We start from the raw sequence: 24,000 nt of genomic DNA on the forward strand, positions 1-24,000 counted from the left end.
CTTCTACTGTAATAATAATACAAATCACACCCATGTGAAGTGAGCAGTGCAATGTTGCACAACATTGCACTGCTCACTTCACATGGGTGTGATTTGTATTATTATTACAGTAGAAGTATTTTTCTTATGAAAGCAGAGAGTCTTCTGTTTCATACGGTATATCATATGTACATGTCGCTATAGGCCTTATTTTGTGAATAATGGTTCTTCAGGTCCATGCATTTTCTGAAATCCTCAGAGTATTTTAGACAAGACAAGGAACTGACAACTAAATATTCACAAAATAAGGCATATAGCGACATGTACATACTATATACCGTATGAAACAGAAGACTCTCTGCTTTCATAAGAAAAATACTTCTACTGTAATAATAATGAAAATCACACCCCTGTGAAGTGAGCAGTGCAATGTTGCGCAACATTGCACTGCTCACTTCACATGGGTGTGATTTGTATTATTATTACAGTAGAAGTATTTTTCTTATGAAAGCAGAGAGTCTTCTGTTTCATACGGTATATCATATGTACATGTCGCTATAGGCCTTATTTTGTGAATAATGGTTCTTCAGGTCCATGCATTTTCTGAAATCCTCAGAGTATTTTAGACAAGACAAGGAACTGACAACTAAATATTCACAAAATAAGGCATATAGCGACATGTACATACTATATACCGTATGAAACAGAAGACTCTCTGCTTTCATAAGAAAAATACTTCTACTGTAATAATAATGAAAATCACACCCCTGTGAAGTGAGCAGTGCAATGTTGTGCAACATTGCACTGCTCACTTCACAGGGGTGTGATTTTTATTATTATTACAGTAGAAGTATTTTTCTTATGAAAGCAGAGAGTCTTCTGTTTCATACGGTATATCATATGTACATGTCGCTATAGGCCTTATTTTGTGAATAATGGTTCTTCAGGTCCATGCATTTTCTGAAATCCTCAGAGTATTTTAGACAAGACAAGGAACTGACAACTAAATATTCACAAAATAAGGCCTATACATACTATATACCGTATGAAACAGAAGACTCTCTGCTTTCATAAGAAAAATACTTCTACTGTAATAATAATGAAAATCACACCCCTGTGAAGTGAGCAGTGCAATGTTGCACTGCTCACTTCACAACATTGCACTGCTCACTTCACATGGGTGTGATTTTTATTATTATTACAGTATTAGTTTTTTTCTTATGAAAGCAGAGAGTCTTCTGTTTCATACGGTATATAGTATGTACATGTCGCTATATGCCTTATTTTGTGAATAATAGTTCTATAGGTCCATGCTTTCTCTAATCAGACCAGTGTGTGTCCAGTGGAAACCTCGTATGAATCTGATCTCAGGTCAGAATGGGCTAAAGTTCTCTCTGAAAAAGAGAATTTTATAAATGAAATGGATTCAATAGTCTAGTATTGACAAACAGTATATAGGATATGTGTATTTTATTTGTTTTCCTCCTAAAATTAGACATTTAGGGCTTTCATTCAGTGTGTAGTATGTATATGATAATTTATTTATGTTTATATCTGCCTGTCATGATAACGTCATGATGATGATGATTCTATGCACATATGTGATCATTGTCTCAGTAAACAAAATCAACAGATCGTTTGATAGCATAACAGTGACTTGAGAGGTTGACATGTCTGGACATGAACCACAGGAGCGACTCAACTCGCAGTGGGGGGGGGGTTCCACGACATGTCTGGACATGAACCACAGGAGCGATAAGCGTAGCCCGGCTGGCTGTGATTTCGACAAAATGACAGACAACACGATGGCTTCCGCAGCTTAGGATTGTATTAGTTATCCATTACAAACGGGTCGATTACGTCCCAGACGCCTTATCACTGCAATTGGCTGGCGAAGGCGCTATGGCGATTATGGTGATCAACTGCCGAGAATCTTTTTTCCGAGAATGAGAGTAGCATTGCAAACTGCAAAACGATCGATCGCAACTCGCAGTGTGGGGGGGGTTCCACGGTGTGATATCTGCTAGCCTAGTATACTGCTTCTTTGTCCAAACATGGCTGACGCGACGGCGAAAAAAAGACAGTTGGTCAGATGTATACTGCTTCTCCTATGGCGGTCCTTCGAGAATACGTCATTCGTTTCGCGTATACCTGTCCGTGTGCGTGAAATGGCGATCGACCGTTGGAGATTATTCTTGGTTTATATACGGGTTTATATTTCCGAGAATGAGGCGGCAGACCGGTGAGTTGTCGTTGGAAAGAATTAGAGAGGGCTGTGTCGAGTGGATCTGTGTGAATGAGTGGGGGGGGGGGGGAAGAAACTGTAATGCGATGGAGAGATGCCTCGGGAGAAACCATGTAGAAACAGGAGGGGAAGGGTAATCGAGTGTATTCACAAATTTCACACACACTAGAAAATGGGTAGCTCCATTTTAGATCCCCTGATCTGCGTTGGTCTATGCCGTGTGCAGGACGGCGATGCCGCCTCCCCAGTACGTCGTAATGGATACGGCATGCCTGGAATGTGGTTAGACCAGGCCTCTTTTCAGGAGGTGGGGGGCTTTAAACTCCCGGATCTCACAGCGGATCTTTCTGGACATGATCAGTGTTACATTATGTGTTGTCCGGGCGTCAGAGAAGTTGATGTACAGTATACAGTAAAAACACCAATAAAACGCTTTAGAGCGTGATGCGCAGACGGCGCTCGAGATTAATAAAACGCTTTAGAGCGTTTTGCGCAATCGATGAGTTAAGTCATATCATAACTAGTCAGATCTGGCTCAGAATAAGCCTATATTATTTCAACTGGTGAAGACGTCCTGGAAATGACGTAAAGACCCTCCCCATATATGGACTGTGATCTGCGGCCTCGTCCTGAACGTCACCGGAGGACGTCATCCTGACGTCATCCTGACGTCATCCTGACGTCATTTGGCTTGCTGCAGGGGGATCATAGCGCGCCACCGAGTGGCGCGCTACGAGCTTGTAGGTCTGCTATTTTAGAAAAATCGAAGAACGACTGACATAGAAATATGGCTTTTTCAGAAAACTGTCAGGATGTAGAAGACATTTTTAGAATCTGATCTCAGGTCAGAATGGGTTAATCAAGTTTTCCTCCCTTTTAACTATTAAGTGTGCCCGGATCTCCACTTTTCTTTCTATCCACACTTTTCCTGGGCTGTGCAGTCCAGGAACTGGAGCACACACAGCCCAGGAAAAGTGTCGATAGATGCAACAGTACTTGTGTTTGGAGATCAATGGTCTGACAGAAAAGGTGTAAAGATGTAAGAACTGCAGCGTGCTATGCTCTCTTCGTTATTTATAAGGACTGAATCAAAGGCGGCCGTCTGATGGATCTGTAAAGACGCAGTAGTCGAGTGTACTGACCATACAGTATATGAAGGCACGGACAAGCTTCAACAAATCTTGCTGAGACGCAGAGCAATTTAAATTCAGTTCTTCAGTCCGTGACTACACGCCAAGAGTTCTGGCTTGGGTTGCTGTCTTTTTTCTTTTTTTTTTAACAACGTGGACTGAAGTTGCAGCGCTGCCATTTAACCGTTCTGCCTCGTCTCCGGAAAAAACTATTCCATGAGTTTTGTCTTTTGTTAAATTGAAGAAGATCATTAATTCTGCTACTTTTGATGCTTTTGTGTGATGCTGTAGTGTGATCGAGTATCGAGACTTTACGAAAAAGTCAGAATATGGACGCACGCACGCACTAGAGATCGCCAAGGGTCCATTTGGTTTCTAACTAATAATGCTAATTCAGCTGGGGACCCCCTCAAGGACCACTAGTGTAGAGTACTGTACTGCAGAGAGAGAGAGAGGTGCATTTTGTTTCCATTAGCCTAATGACTGCTGCTGCATTAACATTACTCACAGCTACTCTCTCTCTCTCTCTCTGTCTCTCTCTCTCTCTCTCTCTCTCTCTCTCTGTCTGTCCAGCGTTGTCTCTGACCATGCTGAACCATCCTGGGTTGTAACTAACGCCAGCCCTCCACTGGGCGCGTCTGCGTCGCGTCTGCGTCGCGTCTGCGTCGCGTCTGCGTCACGTCTGCGTCGCGTCTCCGTCGCGTTCTGCGTCGCGATGAGATCTACAAGCTCATAGCGCGCCACCGAGTGGCGCGCTACGAGCTTGTAGGTCTGCTATTTTTGTAAAAATCGAAGAACGACTGACATTTTTAGAATCTGATCTCAGGTCAGAATGGGTTAATCAGACCAGTGTGTGTCCAGTGGAAACCTCGTATGAATCTGATCTCAGGTCAGAATGGGTTAATCAATGGAGGGTGGCTCCACTGCCCGCGTTGCGTCGCGTCTCCGTCACCATTAAAATTGAACCGGTTCGTTTTTTTACGCACGCACGCGTGACGCAACGCGCCCAAACGCGCCCAGTGGAGCCCTGGCGTAACCGGCAAGCCTACAGTATGTCGGCCATCTTGTTGGCAAGAAGATATGACTTACTTACAAGATAAAAATGCATGATCAGCATTGGTCACTCAGAATAGAAACCCACAAACAGCAAACCTCAAGCACATAATGGACGACACACTATAGCAGTGTTCAGTCAGTGTTACTATGAGAGACAGCCTCTCTCATTGGTGTTCAGTCAGTGTTACTATGAGAGACAGCCTCTCTCATTGGTGTTCAGTCAGTGTTACTATGAGAGACAGCCTCTCTCATTGGTGTTCAGTCAGTGTTAGTATGAGAGACAACCTCTTTCATTGGTGTTCAGTCAGTGTTACTATGAGAGACAGCCTCTCTCATTGGTGTTCAGTCAGTGTTAGTATGAGAGACAGCCTCTCTCATTGGTGTTCAGTCAGTGTTACTATGAGAGACAACCTCTTTCATTGGTGTTCAGTCAGTGTTACTATGAGAGACAGCCTCTCTCATTGGTGTTCAGTCAGTGTTACTATGAGAGACAGCCTCTCTCATTGGTGTTCAGTCAGTGTTAGTATGAGAGACAACCTCTCTCATTGGTGTTCAGTCAGTGTTAGTATGAGAGACAGCCTCTCTCATTGGTGTTCAGTCAGTGTTAGTATGAGAGACAACCTCTCTCATTGGTGTTCAGTCAGTGTTAGTATGAGAGACAGCCTCTCTCATTGGTGTTCAGTCAGTGTTAGTGAGGCTATTAGGGTTAAGGCACTGTTGATTTGGACAGCACATTTAGATTTTAGTTTTAGTCATAGTATTTTCGAATAGTTTTCTTTTACTGTAGTTTTAGTCACATTTTTGTCACCTGGAGTGTTTTAGTGTTAGTCTAGTTTTAGTAAGTGTCATAAGGTTTTAGTCGACTAAATCTACAGTTGATTTAGTCGACTAAAAATGTGTTTTGGTGGGCCTTGATGCCGTCGTAATGACTGATTTTACACCAGCAGATCTACAAGCTCACAACGTGTCGGAGCGCGGCGCGTTGTGAGCTTGTAGATCTGCTATTTTCAGCATGCAACCAAGTGTAAAATGACTTATACTGGATCTCTTGTCCACTAGTCCCCTTCCTAACATTTTAGTCTAGTTTTCATTTGTTGACCAAATTAATAATATATCTAGTCTTCGTTTTAGTCATCATAGCTTATAGTTTACATTTAGTTTCCGTTTAGCTTTCGTCCGGGTAAAAAGGTAGTCGACGAACATTTATTGCGAATGCAATGAGCACTTACTATGAGACCCTGCAGATCATGTCTGTGTGTGTGTGTGTCTGTGTGTCTGTCCCGCTGTGACACCACCCGCCCGCCACCAGAGGGCGCAGCTGTAGCACACACACACAGGGCGCAGCTGTAGCACACACACACACACACACACACACACACACACACACACACACACACACACACACAACCACACACACACATGAGCAGCGTTCGCTTCCCGCGTTTGCGCGTCTTACTTGTCGTCAAAGTTTTAGTAGTCGACAAAATCAAAAGATTTGGCATTTAGTCGACTTAAGGCCTATTCATAGTCTGGATTTTCGGTGGTGAGATGACCACCGCTCCGGTGGTGAGTTGACCACCGGAGCTGAAATAACGTTGAGCGGTGGTGAGTAAAAACAGAGCGAAGGGCTGGAGCGGTGGCGGTGGTTTGCTCTTCACCGCGGCGCGTGACGTCATGTTGTAGTTCGGTGGTCACCCCACCACCGTAAAACCAGACTATGTATGAGCCTTTAGGGATAGCGTTTGTGAGGTTATGGTTACAGGTCTGGTTAGGGTTATGGATATAGCCACGCCTACTTGAGTGAACCATCAAAGAAACAGAGGATCCCTCTACGTTATGAGGCCCAATGAACCCCATAAGGCCCTCAGGGCTCTATACCAGGCCCCGTCCCTCTAAAGAAAATCTCTTCTCCAAAAATAGCCAATCTGCAAGCTTGGGAGATCGGCCAAAATGTCAATACCGTGCAATCTTTCTCCCCCTCTTTTACTATACGTCTTATTGACACACACTCTCTCTCTCTCTCTCTCTCTCTCTCCCCCCCCCCCCCCCCAAGTCTGTCATCCTATCTGCCTAGCACTTCTGTAGCTCTGGTGCATGCGTGTGTGCGTGCGTGCATGCGTGCGTGGTGTAAACATACTCTAACAAGCATGCAAGAGTTTTCCCCAGGATACCATGTATTAGGGTTGGGGCATGAATCATTACACTCAAGTAAAAGGGGAGAGAGAGAGAGAGAGAGAGACCTTTAACCTGTCACTGTTGTGTATGTGTTGGTATATTCATGTGTGTCCTAATGGCTCTCACCCTGCTACGTCAAGAGATGTGATTGGCCCACAGTTATAGCCAGGGGTGTCATTTACACCATGTAAAGTAACTAGTATGTGTACTCGAGTACTGCACAGTACTTAAGTACCATTTTGAGGTACTTTTACTTCACTTGAGTATGTCCATTTCCCAATACCTTTACTTCTACTCCACTACATCTCAGAGGCAAATATTGTCATGTAATATTGTTACGACGTCCTCTTTGTGGGCTTTGAGCCAGTGTTGATTTCGTCGACTGAAACTAAGATGAAAAATGTTCGTCGACTACCTTTTTCCACTGACGAAAACTAAATGGAAACTAACTGCAAACTAAGCTATGATGACTAAAACTAAGACTGCACTGACAATATCGTCAGCAAATAAAAACTAGACTAAAATGTTAGGAAGGGGACTAATGGACAAGAGATCCGGTATAAGTCATTTTACACTTGGTTGCATGCTGAAAATACAAGCTCACAACACGTCGCACTGCGACGCGTTGTGAGCTTGTAGATCGGCTATTTTCAGCAAGTGTAAAAACATTCATTACGACGGCATCAAGGCCCGCCAAAATACATTTTAGTCGACTAAATCAACTGTAGATTTAGTCGACAAAAATCTTATGACATTTAGTCGACTAAAACTGGACTAACACTAAAACATTCCAGATGACTAAAATGTGACTAAAACTATTTGCTGGCAAAAACAACACTGCTTTTGAGCACCACTTCCCTCAGTGCTCTCTGCACGCCACCGTTACGGTTAGAATGAATGGACGGACAGAGGCGGTTGGATGGCGACATGAGTGTGGAAATCCCCTCAGGCAGACTAGACTGCACTAGCAGACCAGCTCGTTAATAGAATTAGAAGCAGCTTCTTGTTAAATTAGCACGGGTCTCTCAAGGCTGTCTGTCCATAGCCGCCCATCTGGTTGCTCCCCATTTCTCTCCCCATGCGTGTGTGTGTGTGTGTGTGTGTGTGTGTGTGTGTGTGTGTGTCTCTCTCTCTCTCTCTCTCTCTCTCTCTCTCTCTCTCTCTCTCTCTCCCCCCCCTCAATCAATAGAACTACTTAGAGGCTGTATGGCTGAGGTCCAAGATGGCACCGCCACACAGTTACAAATCCTTGGTAGACATGAACCGGGACGGAACCTCACGTGTTACACTCTTATACGGTGAAATGAACACAGAGGATTCCGACACGAACACAAAAAAACAGACACACACACACACACACATGCGCGGACACACACGCACGTATATGTGCGTGCAGCGGGGGGAGGCAATGTGTCTGTCTGGGTGTAATTGGCGTGTTGAAATATACTGCCATGTTCCATGAGTGTACATGCGTCTGTCTGTCTGTCTGTCTGTCTGTCTGTCTGTCTGTCTGTTGACATCATCGCTTCACATGCACTTCAGTCAGGCACAACTCATGAATGGACGGTTTGGCGATGAATTGTGTGAGGCGCGACGTTCAATAGGTATTACAGTCCTGTTTGGGGGTAAATTGGCTCACTTGATTTGAGTCATCACCACATCCAGTATAGGCCGGTTGGTTTCAAGCCTTTTCATATCATGGCCCATTATTTATTCGGATTTGAGCCGCGGACCAGCATGTGATGAGATTTAGCCTCGCAGGCCCAAAACGTAGAACGTTTGGTTAATCTTTGGGTAAGATTGTGTCCACAATTCCATGCTACATCGGGTGTGATTGTCAGTACCATAGGAGAGGTAACAGGCAAGCGCTGCAAAATCTTTTTTTTTTTTAATATTTGAATTGTGTAGAGAAATTAAGTACAGGCTAATGCAGTCTTGAGAGAAAAAAAAATCATTATGCTGTCTTGTATGAGTAGTTGCTTTGACAGTTTTACAAAATGCACATTTACAAGTGAATGGCCCTCCATTGTCTCCAAATGTATTTTGGACAGCTGTCAAAAGCAGAATATTCCCTGCTGCCCTGTCATGGTGAATCACGTGTCAACAGTGAGTGGGAGACGGCGCAGCATTGTCAGCCAAGTAGCCAATTCTGACCTGAGATCAGATTCTAAAAAATGTTTTCTACATCCTGACAGTTTTCCATTCTGACCTGAGATCAGATTCTAAAAATGTCTTCTACGTCAGTCGATTTTTCAAAAATAGCAGACCTACAAGCTCATAGCGCGCCACTCGGTGGCGCGCTATGAGCTTGTAGATCTGCTATTTTTCAATAGTTGAATGGCCAGCTTTGAGTGTTTGTGCAAACACAGACATTGAAGACAAAAGTGAGGAGAAGAATTGTGATTGGCCGGAATGAGATGATGTGTGATGATAAGAGCGCCCCTCACTTCACACAGGTGTGATTGTTCTTACAACAGTCGTAGTAGTACTTGAACTTGAACGTGTACTTGAACCTGATCGGGTCATTGTAGCCAGTGTTGTTTTCGTCGACTAAAACAATGTTCGTCGACTACCTTTTTTCACTGTCTAAAACGAAATAAAAGCAAATCTATGATGACTAAAACTAAGACTAAATTATGCTGACAATTTCGTCAACGAATAAAAACTAGACTAAAATGTTAGGGAGGGACTAGTGGACAAGAGATCCAGTTTTATGCTGGGTTGCCTGCGATGCGTTGTGAGATTGTATAGATCTGCTATTTTCAGCATGCAACCAAAGTGTAAAATCTGTTAGTGGACATGTTAGTGCACTAAATCAACTGTAGATTTAGTCGACTAAAATCGTATGACATTTAGTCGACTAAAACTGGACTAACACTAGAGCATTCCAGGTATTGAACCTGATCGGGTCATTGTAGTTTGCAGTAGTTCCAGAGTGCCGCTGTCCATGGTGCTGAACTCTGAACTCTCACATGCTTTGAATGTGTGTGAGGAAAACTGTTTTAAACATTATGTTTTAATTTAGCTATTGAAAAATAGCAGATCTACAAGCTCGCTACGAGCTTGTAGATCTGCTATTTTTGAAAAATCGTGAAAATATTTATTTCAGAAAACTGGAGGATTTAGAAGATTTATTTTTTAGTTCAGGCATAAATGGGTTAAATATGGAGTGCCGTGATTGTGTTCCACCCTAAAACATGCCGATCAGATATTATTATTATTATATATGATATGATGAATATGATGATTTTATTTTAATTTTATATATAAAAAGTGTACAGTATTTGTTGCCTGGTGGGTGGTGATCCACCTGAACTGCACCCACACAGCTGTTGCTGTTGTCGATACAGTACTATAGACAGTTACGCCACGGACAAAGCCAACTCGGATCGTGACAAATCATGACAATGAACACTATGTTTTGGGCCGATCAAATAATTTATAAGAAGAAAAACAAAACAAATACTGTTGTCTCCTGCCTATATTGTGTATATTGTGTTCATTGTCATGATTTGTCACGATCCGAGTTGGCTTTGTCCGCGGCGTAACCGGCTTTAAATAAATACTTTAAGAAAAGCCTATGGGCAAAATGCACTGGGATTCATTTCCTGGGCCACTCGTCGTTCTGAAAGGGGGTGGGACTGTGACGCTCTATAGTTCCAGGCAGGTGTTCCGTGTGTGTGTGTGTGTGTGTGTGTGTGTGTGTGTGTGTGTGTGTGTAAGAGCAGACGTCTTCATTGGTATAAAGGAATAAAGCTGATCTGCCGTCATCGCCGGAGATGACTGAATAGGACTGCAGAGTACGTCACGGCAAGGCAGAAAGGACTAGCTTTCTCAGGGAGTGTGTGTGTGTGTGTGTGTGTGTGTGTGTGTGTGTGTGTGTGTGTGTGTGTGTGTGTGTGTGTGTGTGTGTGTGTGTGTGTGTGTGTGTGTGTGTGTGTGTGTGTGTGCGTGTGCGTGTGCGTGTGCGTGTGCGTGTGCGTGCGCATGCGTGTGCGCGTGGGTGTGCCCCTCCTGCCCCAGTGTTGGTTGTGGCCCGCATAGACCTGACTTGACAACAGTAATAACATAATAAATAGTAATGATTCTCATGGAACACATTTGTGTGCCGTTTAAATACCAACAATCTGCATACACTTTTAATACACTTTATAATGGCAGATGTTGTGCGTTTCACGCACGCACGCACGCAGGCACGCACGCACGCACGCACGCACGCACGCACGCACGCACGCACGCACGCACGCACGCACGCACGCACACACGCACGCACGCACGCACGCACGCACACACACACACACACACACACACACACACACACACACACACACACACAGAGAGAGAGAGAGATATAGACCATGTTGACATCATTAGTGCTTCACTCAGAAAAGCTTTGTAGTATTTAATAACCCCGCTAAACACAGACATTAAATGATTGAACCCTTTTGAACAGCACAGTAGAATGAGTCATATTCTGACATATCCTGTGAAATGTCTCAATGTGAGAACTGTAAACAAATTGTGCAACGACGCAACGTTGTTGTTTATTTTCCGCCGTGCTCAGAGCGAGCCTCGTGCTTCAGTGCATTCCTTCTTTAATCAGAACAAAATACCTCGTTTGACGCCCAGCTGCTGCCACTCTATTTCCTGGTTCAGCATTTGTCATATCGGGGCACCAGTGTTGATTTTGTAGACTACATTTTTTTATTACTGACAAAAAACGCGGAAATAAAAACAAAATAAAAACTAAGCTATGATGACTAAAACTAAATATACTGACAATTTTGTCACCGTCCATCGATGAGTGAATGTGTGTGAATGAGTGAATGTGATGCACATTGTAAACAAACGCTAGCTGTTAGCATAAACCCCAGTTCCCATTCCCAGCAACTTTAAAAGACGGAATTTGGATATTCAGCAAGCTGCAAAACCACACATAGCTGTCTAACGTTAATCTTGGCTAGCGGTGCTGAGCCTTCTCGTGGCAGCCCTGTTTTCACAAATGTTACAGTACCACACACTCAATAATTCGTAATTTTAATTCATTCTAATTGTTGTTATTGCAATTTACGAGCTGTGTTCGCTTCCCGCGTTTTCCTGTTCAAAAGCAATATAATGCGAGTTCAATGCTTTCTAATTAAAAGCCTTTTCCACAACTGTTTCCATACCTTGTGCATTTCCCTTGTTCAATATAGGCCAAAATCTACCCCCTGCACACGCAAAAACGTATTCGCATTTTTTTTTTATGATTCAAATTTCTATTGCTTTTTCAGTTTAGTCACACAAACAATTAAGACGACAAATTAAACAAAACTAGACAAGAAAAGAATAAATACATTACACAACGAAATCTTTACAGAAAAGATAAAACAATACAGACAATACAATACAATACCATACAATAAAAGAATAATAATAATAAAAAAAGGAAAAAGAAATGGGTAATATTAATTTTCACTGTATTCAAGGAAAACAAGAGAGAAATGGACGTTGCGCTCACACCACAATGGGATCTCTGACAGCAATATGCATTATGCATCCTCCCCATTTCCGGATATATTTGTCTAGTCTGTCGGACCTCCTATGCCATTTCTTCGTATGCTGCACTTATTCACATTTTTCCATACAGTTACGAGCCTTAATGTGCAAAAAAAGAAAAACGGCTTAATGGAAACACACCTAGTTTCATCATTTCTTGTTTTTGGAAGTGATTAAAGAGACAATAAGGAGTCAGCTGTGTGAGATAGCCTGCATGTTGGACATTCCAGAGTCTAGGAGCAACAAATCCTGACCAAACTTTTAAAGTTACATATACGTGCATTTACTCAAATACTTTACTTAAGTCAAATGTTGAGGTAGTTTTACTTTACTGGAGTATTTCCAATTTTCAATATGTTTACCTCTATACTCCACTACATCTCTGAGGCAAATATTGTGCTCTTACTCCACTACAATTATATGACAGCTTTAGGTTACTATTTATTATTTACTTGCAGATTTGGATTATTATTATTATTTAGATGCTCACAATGCTGTGTACATCTGCTATTTTGAAACATGAAATTGGACTTTCTGCATAACGAGTGTTTTTTTTTAAGTACAATTTGATGCCAACACGTTTGTACTTTTATTCCAGTGAAATGTGAATACAGAACTTTACTTAAAGTAAAAAGAAAAAAAATAACATACGAGTACTGATCTTGGGACTCACTCAAGGAGAGCCCCGCCTGAGGTATAGAACCTAATGAACAAAAAACGACAGATAGCTCCTCGGGAGATAAAACACAGACGTATAGATAAAGGAATGTGTGTGCTGCCAATTCAGCTGGCAACTGAAAGGCTTTTCTCTGGAACCGAGACATCCGAATGCTGCCAGTATATACTCTGAACAGTGAGAGAGAACCGAGACATCCGAATGCTGCCAGAATACTCTGAACAGTGAGAAAGTGTACTTTGAAAGGAGTCAAGGAACATCTTGTGTTTCGTTTTTTCTTTTGCGTGTTTATTCCTGCCTTCTAAGCTTTGACACGTTTCGGTGTCAGTGTTGCAACAAGATGCAGCCTGTACTCTAAACATGCAATTTACAATTGCAATTCAGGCATTTAGCAGACGCTCTTAATTCAGAGCAACTAGATTCAACTAGAACTCATTCATACTCCAGTGTTAGGTGATTGGCAACTCACCGCAGCGGCGTTTTCTAAAGTTAGAAGATTGGGAGTGAGTCTGGAGTTCCGAGTGTTTGGGAGCAAGAAGGGAGAATGGTGATCTTACTATTAGAGCCTAATGTATCTATACTTTTACTTGAAGTATAGATAGATTGAAATGTGAGTATACTTTTTTCCACCACTGTCCTAATTTGTTTGATTTGTTTGGTCTCTAGACCCTCAAGCATTCCGACCTCTCGCTGTTTACACGTGGCCAACGAGGCGGGCTTGACGAGGGGGTCCTTTTCCCCGAGGCATGAGCCACCCCCCCTCCCCCTCCCCGATGAACTGCAACACACGACCACATCGTTAGCGTGAGCGGCACGTGGGCGCGGCACGCAATAACAACCGTTGACCCTATCGACGTTCTGTCCCAGCAGGACCGAAGGTTAATAGTTCGCCTTCACGTCACGTCACGTCCCTCCAAAACAAACCGTGAGGACTTTCCCCGCACGCACATCCACTTGAACCCTGGTCACCCAGGGCTCTGTGGCAGGAAAATAGCCGATCTACAGATCTGAGGACGTTTCAGGAGGAGAGGGGAGAGGGAGGGAGGGAGGGAGGGAGGGAGGGAGGGAGAAAGAGGTGATGGGGGGGGGGGGGGGGGGGGGGGAGAGGGGTGTCAGATGGAGAGAGGAAGAAGATGATGAGACGATGGGAGAGGAGGAAAGCTCATCGCAGAGGGAGCTGAACGTTATTTAGTCTAAATGAGGTCGAGACCTTGAGATCTACTCTGAATCTTAACTCTCACGGTTAGCAGCTCCCTGTGTGTGTGTGTGTGTGTGTGTGTGTGTGTGTGTGTGTGTGTGTGTGTGTGTGTGTGTGTGTGTGTGTGTGTGTGTGTGTGTGTGTGTGTGTGTGTGTGTGTGTGTGTGTGTGTGTGTGTGTGTGTGTGTGTGTGTGTGTGTGTGTGTGTGTGTGTGTGTGTGTGTGTGTGTGTGTGAGAGAGAGAGAGAGAGAGTGTGTGAGAGTGTGTGTGTGAGAGTTTGTGTGTGTTTGTGTGTGTGTGTGTGTGTGTCTGCGTGTGTGTGTGTGTGCGTGCGTGTGCCCATGCAGTCTGTAGAATACCAACTAGGTCAATGTCATGTTTCCTCTGCAGTTAACGCCTGAGTTGAGCAGTAACAGCTTCTATTCAGAGAGACTAATATTGTTTTAAGGCCTCGTGCACACGCTCGCGCGCACACACACACACAGACACGCACACGTGCACACATACACACACTCCATGTCTTTCTCTGGTCTACATAATGTCTTCTTTTATATTTTTATACTTGGTAACAGAGGTCGGGTCTATAATGCATTATAAGCTCATTTTCACTACACTGCATTACAGGAGTAAACGTGGCCATCACATATACAATGCATACGTCAGTTAATGTGCTTATACAAGTTTTAGTTTAGTATAGCACATTGTAATAAAACGTAGAAGCAATATACTTATATCAAAATAAAACAAGTTCTATGTGCAAGAAAGGGAAGAAGCCGATAGGATTATTTGGAATCGCACACAGAAGAAGAGATAAAATATAGTGATTATGTGCCTTTTGGCGTGGAGAAAACCGCATTAATGTTTCGCGAGGAAAAAACGGGGCTCACATCTCTGTGAGGTTCAGATCCATGACTATACTGCTGCTGCTGCTGCTCACATAATGCGCAACATCTTGAAATGATTGGTAGTTTTTATATCTTTGTGTGTGAGGAAGGCTTAATGCTTATGAACACTGATCTGAACAATAAGGGTGGACTTACAATGCCTTTTGTTTAAAAAAAAGATCTTAATCTGTTATTTTACAATTCCTTTTGTTCATTATTTACAATGCTATTTTGTTTAAAATATATATTTTTTCTTATCCTATTTATTCAGTAGCAACAATAGCAGAGCTGCAAGCTGTGGCTAATGTGGTTAACATAGTATCTATCATTAAATAGTGATATTATTATGAAACATAAATATCAATGTCAGATTATATAATTCAGCCTGACCAGAAGCAGGGTATAAAACGTACCCTCATCAGGCATAAAACATTGTTTATGTTCTGTGTGTGTGTGTGTGTGTGTGTGTGTGTGTGTGTGTGTGTGTGTGTGTGTGTGTGTGTGTGTGTGTGTGTGTGTGTGTGTGTGTGTGTGTGTGTGTGTGTGACCGATACCGCCATGTATATTCATAGCATTGGTCTCGTGCGTTATGCATGGAGTCATTCTGGAGGACTCATGTAATAAAAAAAGATTAAACAGACTACACCATGAATTTCGACTTTTCCCTTCCACAAATACCCCATTTTGAACAATCAGTCTTTCTCTTCATATCTGGGTTTTTATGTGAATTGGACTCGCAGCAGGCCAACTGAATTGCTGCTACTCGTGATGTCACAGGTATCTCCCTGTATTTTGTGTACTATAAGCCCTCCCCTTCTTCAGTTCCACATTTAATTAGTATTTAGTCTTTGGAGACTGTCGGAGGAGAGGGGGGCGGGCCTGAATACAGTGAGTCAAAGATGTGGGCGAGAGGTTGGCTGCAGGATGAGGGTGTGGCAGAGAAAATAATTTGCATAAACTGGCTAAATAGTGCCACTTGCTAAATCAGGACAATGTGGTATTGCAGCTGAGATGGCTTTAATTATAAGGCAGAGAGAAATGACTGGGACTTGGACTGGCCAATCTACTAGATAGATAGATAGATAGATAGATAGATGCTTTATGAATCCCTGAGGGGACAGCAACAGGCAGCCACATCACGCAGCGCCAAAAAAGCTCACATTCACAACACAACACTCAACTCATCTTGAATTCCGGTACCATAATGTAAGATCTAATTATAGTGCTGTCAAATGCATAAATTTCCTACTTGGTGTGCTACTTATATTGAAATCACAGATCTATCGCCATCCCAGCCAGCAGCCTATCCAACCTATCCGGTACACACATATAGTTCAGGTACAGAGCTCAGCGCAGAGGTACGCATCAGGAGAAACACAAAGTTAAATCGGGTGTCTTATACCAACTATATATAGACGTGCAGGGTTCCGACCTCTACGTTGGAAGGCCTGGTTTAACAGCGGGCCGTTCTAGCACGGGGCGATCAGATCGGCCGTGGGTCGGCGACGTGCGACAAAAATACAAACCAGGCCCTTTTTTTGCAGACATTTACGAGAAGAAACCAGAATGCGGGTTATCTCTCCCAAGGTTTCAGATAACCTTGCAGCTTGCCTTTGAAGATAGATAGAAGGTGTTTTTGCGTGCGAGTGTGTGTGTGTGTGTGTGTGTGTCCGTGTTGTCTCTCCTGCTCTAATTGTGAGCGATATCCCACAGTGCTGTGCTGCTCTAGTTGTACCAACACCTGTTTCTGTGTATGTTCAACTGTGTCGATAGTTGTATGTATATCTATTGTCTATGCATACACCTGTCTCTATAGTTATGTCTGTACTGTACTGTATGTCTCTGTATCGCTGGTGGAAAAGTTACTCACATTTTTGAGGGGCGCTATAGGCCCCTCCTATATGCCCAGCTTTGTGTTTAGTTTAGTTGAGTTTAGTCTACAGTCTACACCAGGGGTTCTCAATCCGTATTTTGGGATGTCCCCAAATTATTATTATTATTATTTTTTTTATTTTTTTTGCAACTGAATGGCTGGAAAATGGAAATGAAGAGTTTACATAGTGGCCTACACAATAGTGCATGCATAAACTTTCCTTAATGATTATCTGGTTTCAGTATTAATTTATGATATATTTTCTCTATTATTAAGGTTATTTTTGTTAAGACTGAGTTGTGTTCTGAACTCAAATGCAACCACTCAAGAGGCAGGAAGACAGTTAAGCACTTTAATGTCCAAATAAAGCAGTCTAATGACAATGTATAGATATGTATATATATATATATATATATATAAATCAATATAAATACACAAATACTCTATAGTATAACTAGGTAGATATGTATCTATGAGAATATATATAATATAACATACTGTATACTTAGGGGAAATCCAAGAGGGTAGTCGAAGACGAGCTTGTAGATCGGCAGCCAAACAAACAGTCCAGAACAGAGGGGTGAGGAACTCCAGGAGTGGCACGGCAGAGAGCCAGGTCTGGAGGATGAGAGGAACAAATTAGCAAAACAGCCAACACTGCAGCTAAAACACGAGAAAAGCTCTACAAAATACGAACAGCAACTGAGTAGAGAGCACCAGATAACAGGATAGTAGTCCAGATTTGACAGAACTAGAGATTGTATGACTAGTCTGATTAGTTAGCAGATGAGCACACACATTGGCTGACGATTGGCTGATTACCCCATAGCGATGATTTGATTGGCTGAGCACAAGTACATATTGAAGATAAAAGTGAGGGCCAAACGTGATTGGCCAGTGTGATTTTGTTTACTTATGTAAAAGTATCAATACTGCAATATAGAAATGCTATGTTACAAGTAAAACTCCAGAATTAAAAATTGACATGAGTAAATAAAGTATTAAAGGTACCGGCCTCAAAATGTACTTACTCATTCCTCGCCTATAGTTCGTTTTTTGACGCCTTCTGGTCCAACTCCAAACGCCCTCGTCGCCGAGAACGTCTTTTGGCGCTTAATATAAATTGATTATGCTTTACAACTCTGTTCTGTATGTGCCTGTAAGGGCCGATTCATACTCCTATTTTAGAGCCGAATAAAAGTCGGTTCGGCTCTGTAGAGCCTACAATGTGACGTCATTTGAGGTTCGGGGGGGGGGGCGGGTACCGTCCTAAAGTCGGCTCTTCGGTGCTACAGAAAATTTCTGATGAGCCTAAATCATTTCGGCACTACAGCGCCGAAACAGCGGTAAAATAGGAGTATTCTTCTGTGTTTTGTATCAAAACAAGCTTGATTTGCGGCTCATGTCTCTAAACGCTGGTTACAAAATGTATGTTTTGGGTGAAATAATGAACATTCACGGGACCTGTTACATAGCTATATTATTCACTTCCTGATTCTCTGTTACATAGCTATATTATTCACTTCCTGATTCTCTGTTGCATAGCTATATTATTCACTTCCTGATTCTCTGTTACATAGCTATATTATTCACTTCCTGATTCTCCGTTACATAGCTATATTATTCACTTCCTGATTCTCTGTTACATAGCTATATTATTCACTTCCTGATTCTCTGTTACATAGCTATTATTATTTACTTCCTGATTCTCCGTTACATAGCTATATTATTCACTTCCTGATTCTCCGTTTCCGAGTGAAACGCCTTTCAAAATAAGACGGTTCTCCGTAGAGACAAATGTCCTGTAATCTTTTCTCCAGTACACAATGCAGCCACCAGATGGTGCTGCCGGCGGGCCAATGTAAACTCATTGTGTATGTTTTGTTTTGTAATAATAATCAAATCAAATTAATCAAATACATGTAGTGGAGTAAAAGTGCAGTATTTGAATCCGAGATGTAGTGGAGTGTACTCAAGTGAACTAAAAATACCTCAAAATTGTGCGTCTGTGTTTCTCTGTCTCCGTCTGTGTTACTGTGTCTGCGTCTGTGTTTCTGTGTTGTTCGTTTCACATCTGTCTCCAATCAATTTGATAGCAACGCAATCGAATCAACTGTTCTGTTTAACACACTCTCACCCCCCCCCATCTCTCTCTCTCTCTTTGTCTCTCTCTTTGTCTCTCTCTCTCTCTCTCTCTCTCTCTCTCTCTCTCTCTCTCTCTCTCTAGTTGGTGGGATTTGTCTATGCCTGCTATGTGGTCAAGCTCATTTCAGAAGAAGAGGACAGCTGTGAGTAAACACGCACGCACGCACGCACGCACGCACGCACGCACGCACGCACGCACGCACGCACGCACGCACGCACACACACACACACACACACACACGCAGACGCACACAATGTGCGCACACACACACACACACACACACACACACACGCATATTTCTCCTGCGTTTATTTCCGTGTATTACTCATAATCATACTGCACATCCTGTTTCTGTGAAATTGTCGGAATCGGCCGTAGAATCTGATGTAATCTCCTAAAAGCATTTAGGCTTTAATAAGCGGAGAGTCTCCAGAACCTCTGCATTAGATTACGTTACAATGTTTTAATAATTAGATCCCGGCCAGGTCAAACAAACTGTCTAAAATATATTATATTTACCCCCTAAAATATATATATGTGTTTCAGTTAGGTGCCGTCAATCTGCTGGACATAAAGGTTTCATAACATTCATTTTCATTTATTTTTATTTTTCATTTTTATTTTAATTTTGGGTTTCATGACCTCAATTATACCCAATGTAAAAGAGGACAATGATATGCACATCCTGGTTTTTATACGGTGCTAGACCCCAAAAAGTGATTAAATGGAGAGTTCTTGAGAAAGCCCGGAGGGGCGAAGCGTTGTTATTGTAGGCAAAATCCCTCAACTGCTGGAAACTTGTTATTTCATATATGGGATCTGTGGCCTCCCCAAACCACAGAAAATCTACTGAATGTTAAAAGCTCAGGTTTTTTGGGTGCAATTGAGCTCAGAAAAGCAAAATAAAAAATATATATGTCACGATCCCTTTAAACATTTGTATTTGCTTTTGTTTTTAAGTTCAGAAAAGGTTTACTCAATGATTACCATTTCTTCCTCCTGAAAGATGATGAAAAGAACTCAACCGCATTCATCTCCTAGTTTTGTTTTTGGTTGAAAATTATTGTCACCATTGTACGTGAATTGGTTTTCAAACTTTCTCAAGGCAACCATGTTTCAAAGGAAAGGTTCTTCAAAGGAAAGATGAACAAAAGCCATATTAACCCATTTAATCCATTCTGAACGGGAACCCGTTTTTGGTGTTTTAATCATTACTAGCCCTTACCCGTTGTGAGATATTGCCCTCTCCAAGCTCTCTCCAATATTGCCCTCTCCAATATTGCCCTCTCCAAGCTCATAGTGCTACGAGCTTGTAGATCTGCTATTTTTTTAAATTTTGAGCACCACTGATATTGAAACATTTCAGAAAACTGTCATGATTTAGAAGACTTTTTTTTATTTCGATGTTAGGCGTAAATGCGTACCTGTAACGCATCTGTGTCACCTTAGCTTTAAACTATACTATTATTTTATGCTTTAGCTATTGAAAAATAGCGCTTGCATATCTGCTATTTTAGAAGAAAAAAAATGAAAATATGTGCAAATCTTTGAATATATATTATTTCACAGCAAACGTTTTTAACCCATATCTTTGCTTCTGGGGAGTCCCTGGAACAACATATTTTCTTGACATGTAGTAGGCCCTCATTTATCAATGGAGTGTGCATTCTGCCTTAAATTCGAGCATGGGTTTTGGCGTGCGCTCACGTTGGCACGGCATTTATGAAATGATCGTAAATAGCGTAAATTCGGTCACAGCTTTGAAAAATGTCATGGTTCAAACCGACCGTCATTTAAATATCACACCCTTAATATTCTCGAAGCGCCCCGATTTCACGACATGAACAACCGGAATCCGACCAAACAAACGTGTTGAAATCCAATAATAAAAGAGGTTCCCCCTCTCGCCTCGTTTGCCTCTCAGGTCCGCGCACGCACGCACGCACCTATATGTAAGTGTGCATTTTGGCACACTGGAAAGAAACGGCAGTAGGTTTATTCCGTGAGTCTACAACCTTTGTCAACTTTGTCAAGTATAGGCTTAGGCTACATGAATCACACAGACACACACACATCACAGTTACATCGCCATGAATGGAATACCTTTGTAGGCTATACCGTATATTAATATTACCCATTCGTGCACAGTGCACGTTAAAGATGTCATGTAGGATTAGGTAGACTGCTGTGAGTGAGTGATGCCTGCACGTTAATGAGAGATAGCCTGGCAAGGCAGTCATGATCAATGTTTATGGAGTGAGTGACGAATGAATGCATAAACATAGGCCTATGTGAAAGGCTGGTGTGTGCTTGGTGGGATGTGCATGGAAAGATTTAAGCAGTCCCAACTCCCGGAAATGATCTCGCATAAGCTCGCTCAGCCTCTCTGATCCAGATGACCAGAATGTTCTGCAATTTATCTGAATGACTGTTAAAGGCAAGCACTTATTGAAATGAGTGAATGATTAAGCCCGGCTAACGCCTATGCCATTGCAAATAGGCGAGCTATGCTTATTTATCATTGTCACATGGAAATAAAAGAGGGTTGCACTGTCCATTTATGCCAAAATTAAAAGAAAAATCACACCCGTGTGAACTGAGTGGTGCAACTCCCCTCCCCCCCTCCTCTCCTCTCTCATTAGCAGGCAACAGTGCAGCACTAATACTATCTCTCTCTCTCTCTGTTTCTGGAAAACAGCGCCCCTCAGTCATACTCGTGCTCATTAATATACATAGGTGAACCAACACATAGGCGGACACGGACATTGCTGTTCCTTATATATTATCACAGGGATATTTATAGGTCACGCTGCACTCCCGTGGTCAAAATCATCTCGCACACATACTGTATGCGCCCGCATATGTTTTAACAGAGCCAGTGAAGCATTGTTTGATTAAGCATCTAAACTTGTAACATTGTAAACATTAAACATGTTATATTGGGTTTTTTTATCACACGATTTTAATTGCTTGTACAGTGCACGCATGCACACACGCACGCGCACTCACTCACGCACGCACGCGCACACACACACACACACACACACACACACACACACACACACACTCCTCCTGTAATCTCCCTACAGTACAGCATATCTAAGAGCCAATTATTCTGTGTGCACCCGCTTCTTTAGCCCGTAGTCGGTTCTAAAGCTCTTCTAGATCCTCACAGTTTTCGTAAAAGGTGCGTTGCTATATGAGTGGCTCTCAAAACCTTTTCATGTCAAGGAAATTATAAGGATCTGGCCACCATCCAACCCCCCCCCCCCCTCCCCGCCCCCCCAGATGTGCAATCATTATTAGAGTTACAAATGTTCGCTTTAAAAAAAAAAATAGTATATTATTCAAGGATTTGCAAACGTTCTTGATTTTTCAAAGAATAGCAGATCTACAAGCTCATAGCGTGGCGTGAAGTGACGTGCTATATGAGCTTGCAGATCTGCTGAAAGAAATGTAAAATGACAGAGACGCTTTCCCGGCTGTATAGTGAGTTATTTAAGAGTTAAGAGGGAGACCTGCACCACTCCTTATTCTTAAAACACATTGTTAGGCCTTATTCTTAAAATACATTGTTAGGCAGTCTACGAGCTCATAGCGCGCCACCGAGTGGCACGCTACGAGCTTGTAGGTCTGCTATTTTTGAAATATCGTAAAAAAGTGCCTACAATCTTTGAATATAATTGTTGAACATTTTAACTCAATTCTTTGCTTCTGGGTTGGGGTCCCTGGAACAACATATTTTCAGATGGGGGGGCGGAGGCATATCATTTTTGGGGTCCTTGACATGAAATATTGAACACCACTGATACAGAAACAATAGAATCGTTTTAATAAATAAATAATACAATCGTTTTTATGGACCTTTGATATAAAAACACACAGAATTTCTTTTTGGCATCCATTGTTAGGTATGCCCATATGATGACCACGGATATGGTCTAAAAGTGTGAAAAACGTCTTTTTCATTTCACTGCGCCTTTAAGCGATGAGCTTATCGTTCTCTCTGGCCCTCGACGTCGTCGACAGACCAGTTTCCCCCCGCAGTGGGACTATACGAGCCTCTTCGGGAAGGCGCTTAACCCGTTTAGACCTGAGGACGATTCTACAAAGATGGCTTCTAAATCCTGACAGTTTTCTGAAAAACTATGTTTCTATGTCAGTGGTGCTCAACCTTTTTCATGTCAAGGACCCCCAAGAATTATCTGTATTTGGCCGCCGACCCCCATCTGAAAATAATGTTGTTCCAGCGACTCCCCCACAGAAGCAAAGATTTGAGTTAAAAACGTTCGCTCTGAAAGAATATATTCAAAGATTTTGTGCCACATTTTCGGGATTAAAAAAAAATAGCAGACCTACAAGCTCATATGGGCTTGTAGATCTGCTATTATTCAATAGCTATAAAGCGTAACCAAATGCTTAAAACACCAAAAAGGGGTTCACGTACAGAATAGGTTAAAATGTGTGGCCATGCAGGACCTCTCTGCCCTCAGAGGAGTAGAGAGAGAGAGCCACAGGATGTTCAGCCACGCAGCATTTGAGGCGTGCATTGGCCTCACCGTTCCATTCCATCCATGTCATGACCCTGCATGGCCTATAGGGGTGCCAGAGAACACACATGGGGAGACAGTTTGCAAATAATCAAAAGTAATGGAATAACTCATGAATAAACAGGTGAAGTGTGGAAATCGGTAAAGTCAGTAGTGTAGTAGCCTCGGAAACACAGACGTTCTTATTTCCAGGGAGAAAAAGAAAGTCTGGGTCCGAGTCCACTTCAATTTAGCATAGAGTAGCGCAAACGTCGATCACTGCTGATTTCTGATCGTCTGCACCTTTGTTAAATTGACGCACACACGCACACCCGCACACACACACACACACACACACACACACACACACACACACACACTCCTCTCTCTCTCTGTCGCTCTAATTAATTAGTCTCATGTCCAGCAGCTGCGCACAGTTTCTCCCGGCGGATCCTGCCGGGAGCTGCCTATGCCATAGAAAGCATAGGTGAGTTCCAGGCTAGTAGTGTAGTAGCACATAAATGTCGAAAGATATGGCGTGACACAACTCACTGACGGACGGACATAGTA

General features: G+C 42.5%; 1 protein-coding gene across 2 annotated transcripts in view; it reads left to right on the plus strand.

Annotated features, from left to right (window-relative positions):
- The window catches only part of nkain2 (sodium/potassium transporting ATPase interacting 2), a gene marked incomplete at its 3' end in the record, with an annotated part of 150,617 nt that overhangs the window by 120,318 nt on the left and 6,299 nt on the right, over positions 1-24,000 (plus strand). For both annotated transcript variants that reach the window (XM_083790696.1, XM_083790697.1), the window contains exon 5: positions 18,983-19,043. In XM_083790696.1, coding sequence (XP_083646822.1) covers positions 18,983-19,043 — 61 coding nt within the window. The remainder of the gene's footprint in view (positions 1-18,982; positions 19,044-24,000) is intronic.

This window comes from Protomyctophum parallelum (genome assembly GCF_964188405.1).
Source record: "Protomyctophum parallelum genome assembly, chromosome: 19".
Lineage (NCBI taxonomy): Eukaryota > Metazoa > Chordata > Actinopteri > Myctophiformes > Myctophidae > Protomyctophum > Protomyctophum parallelum.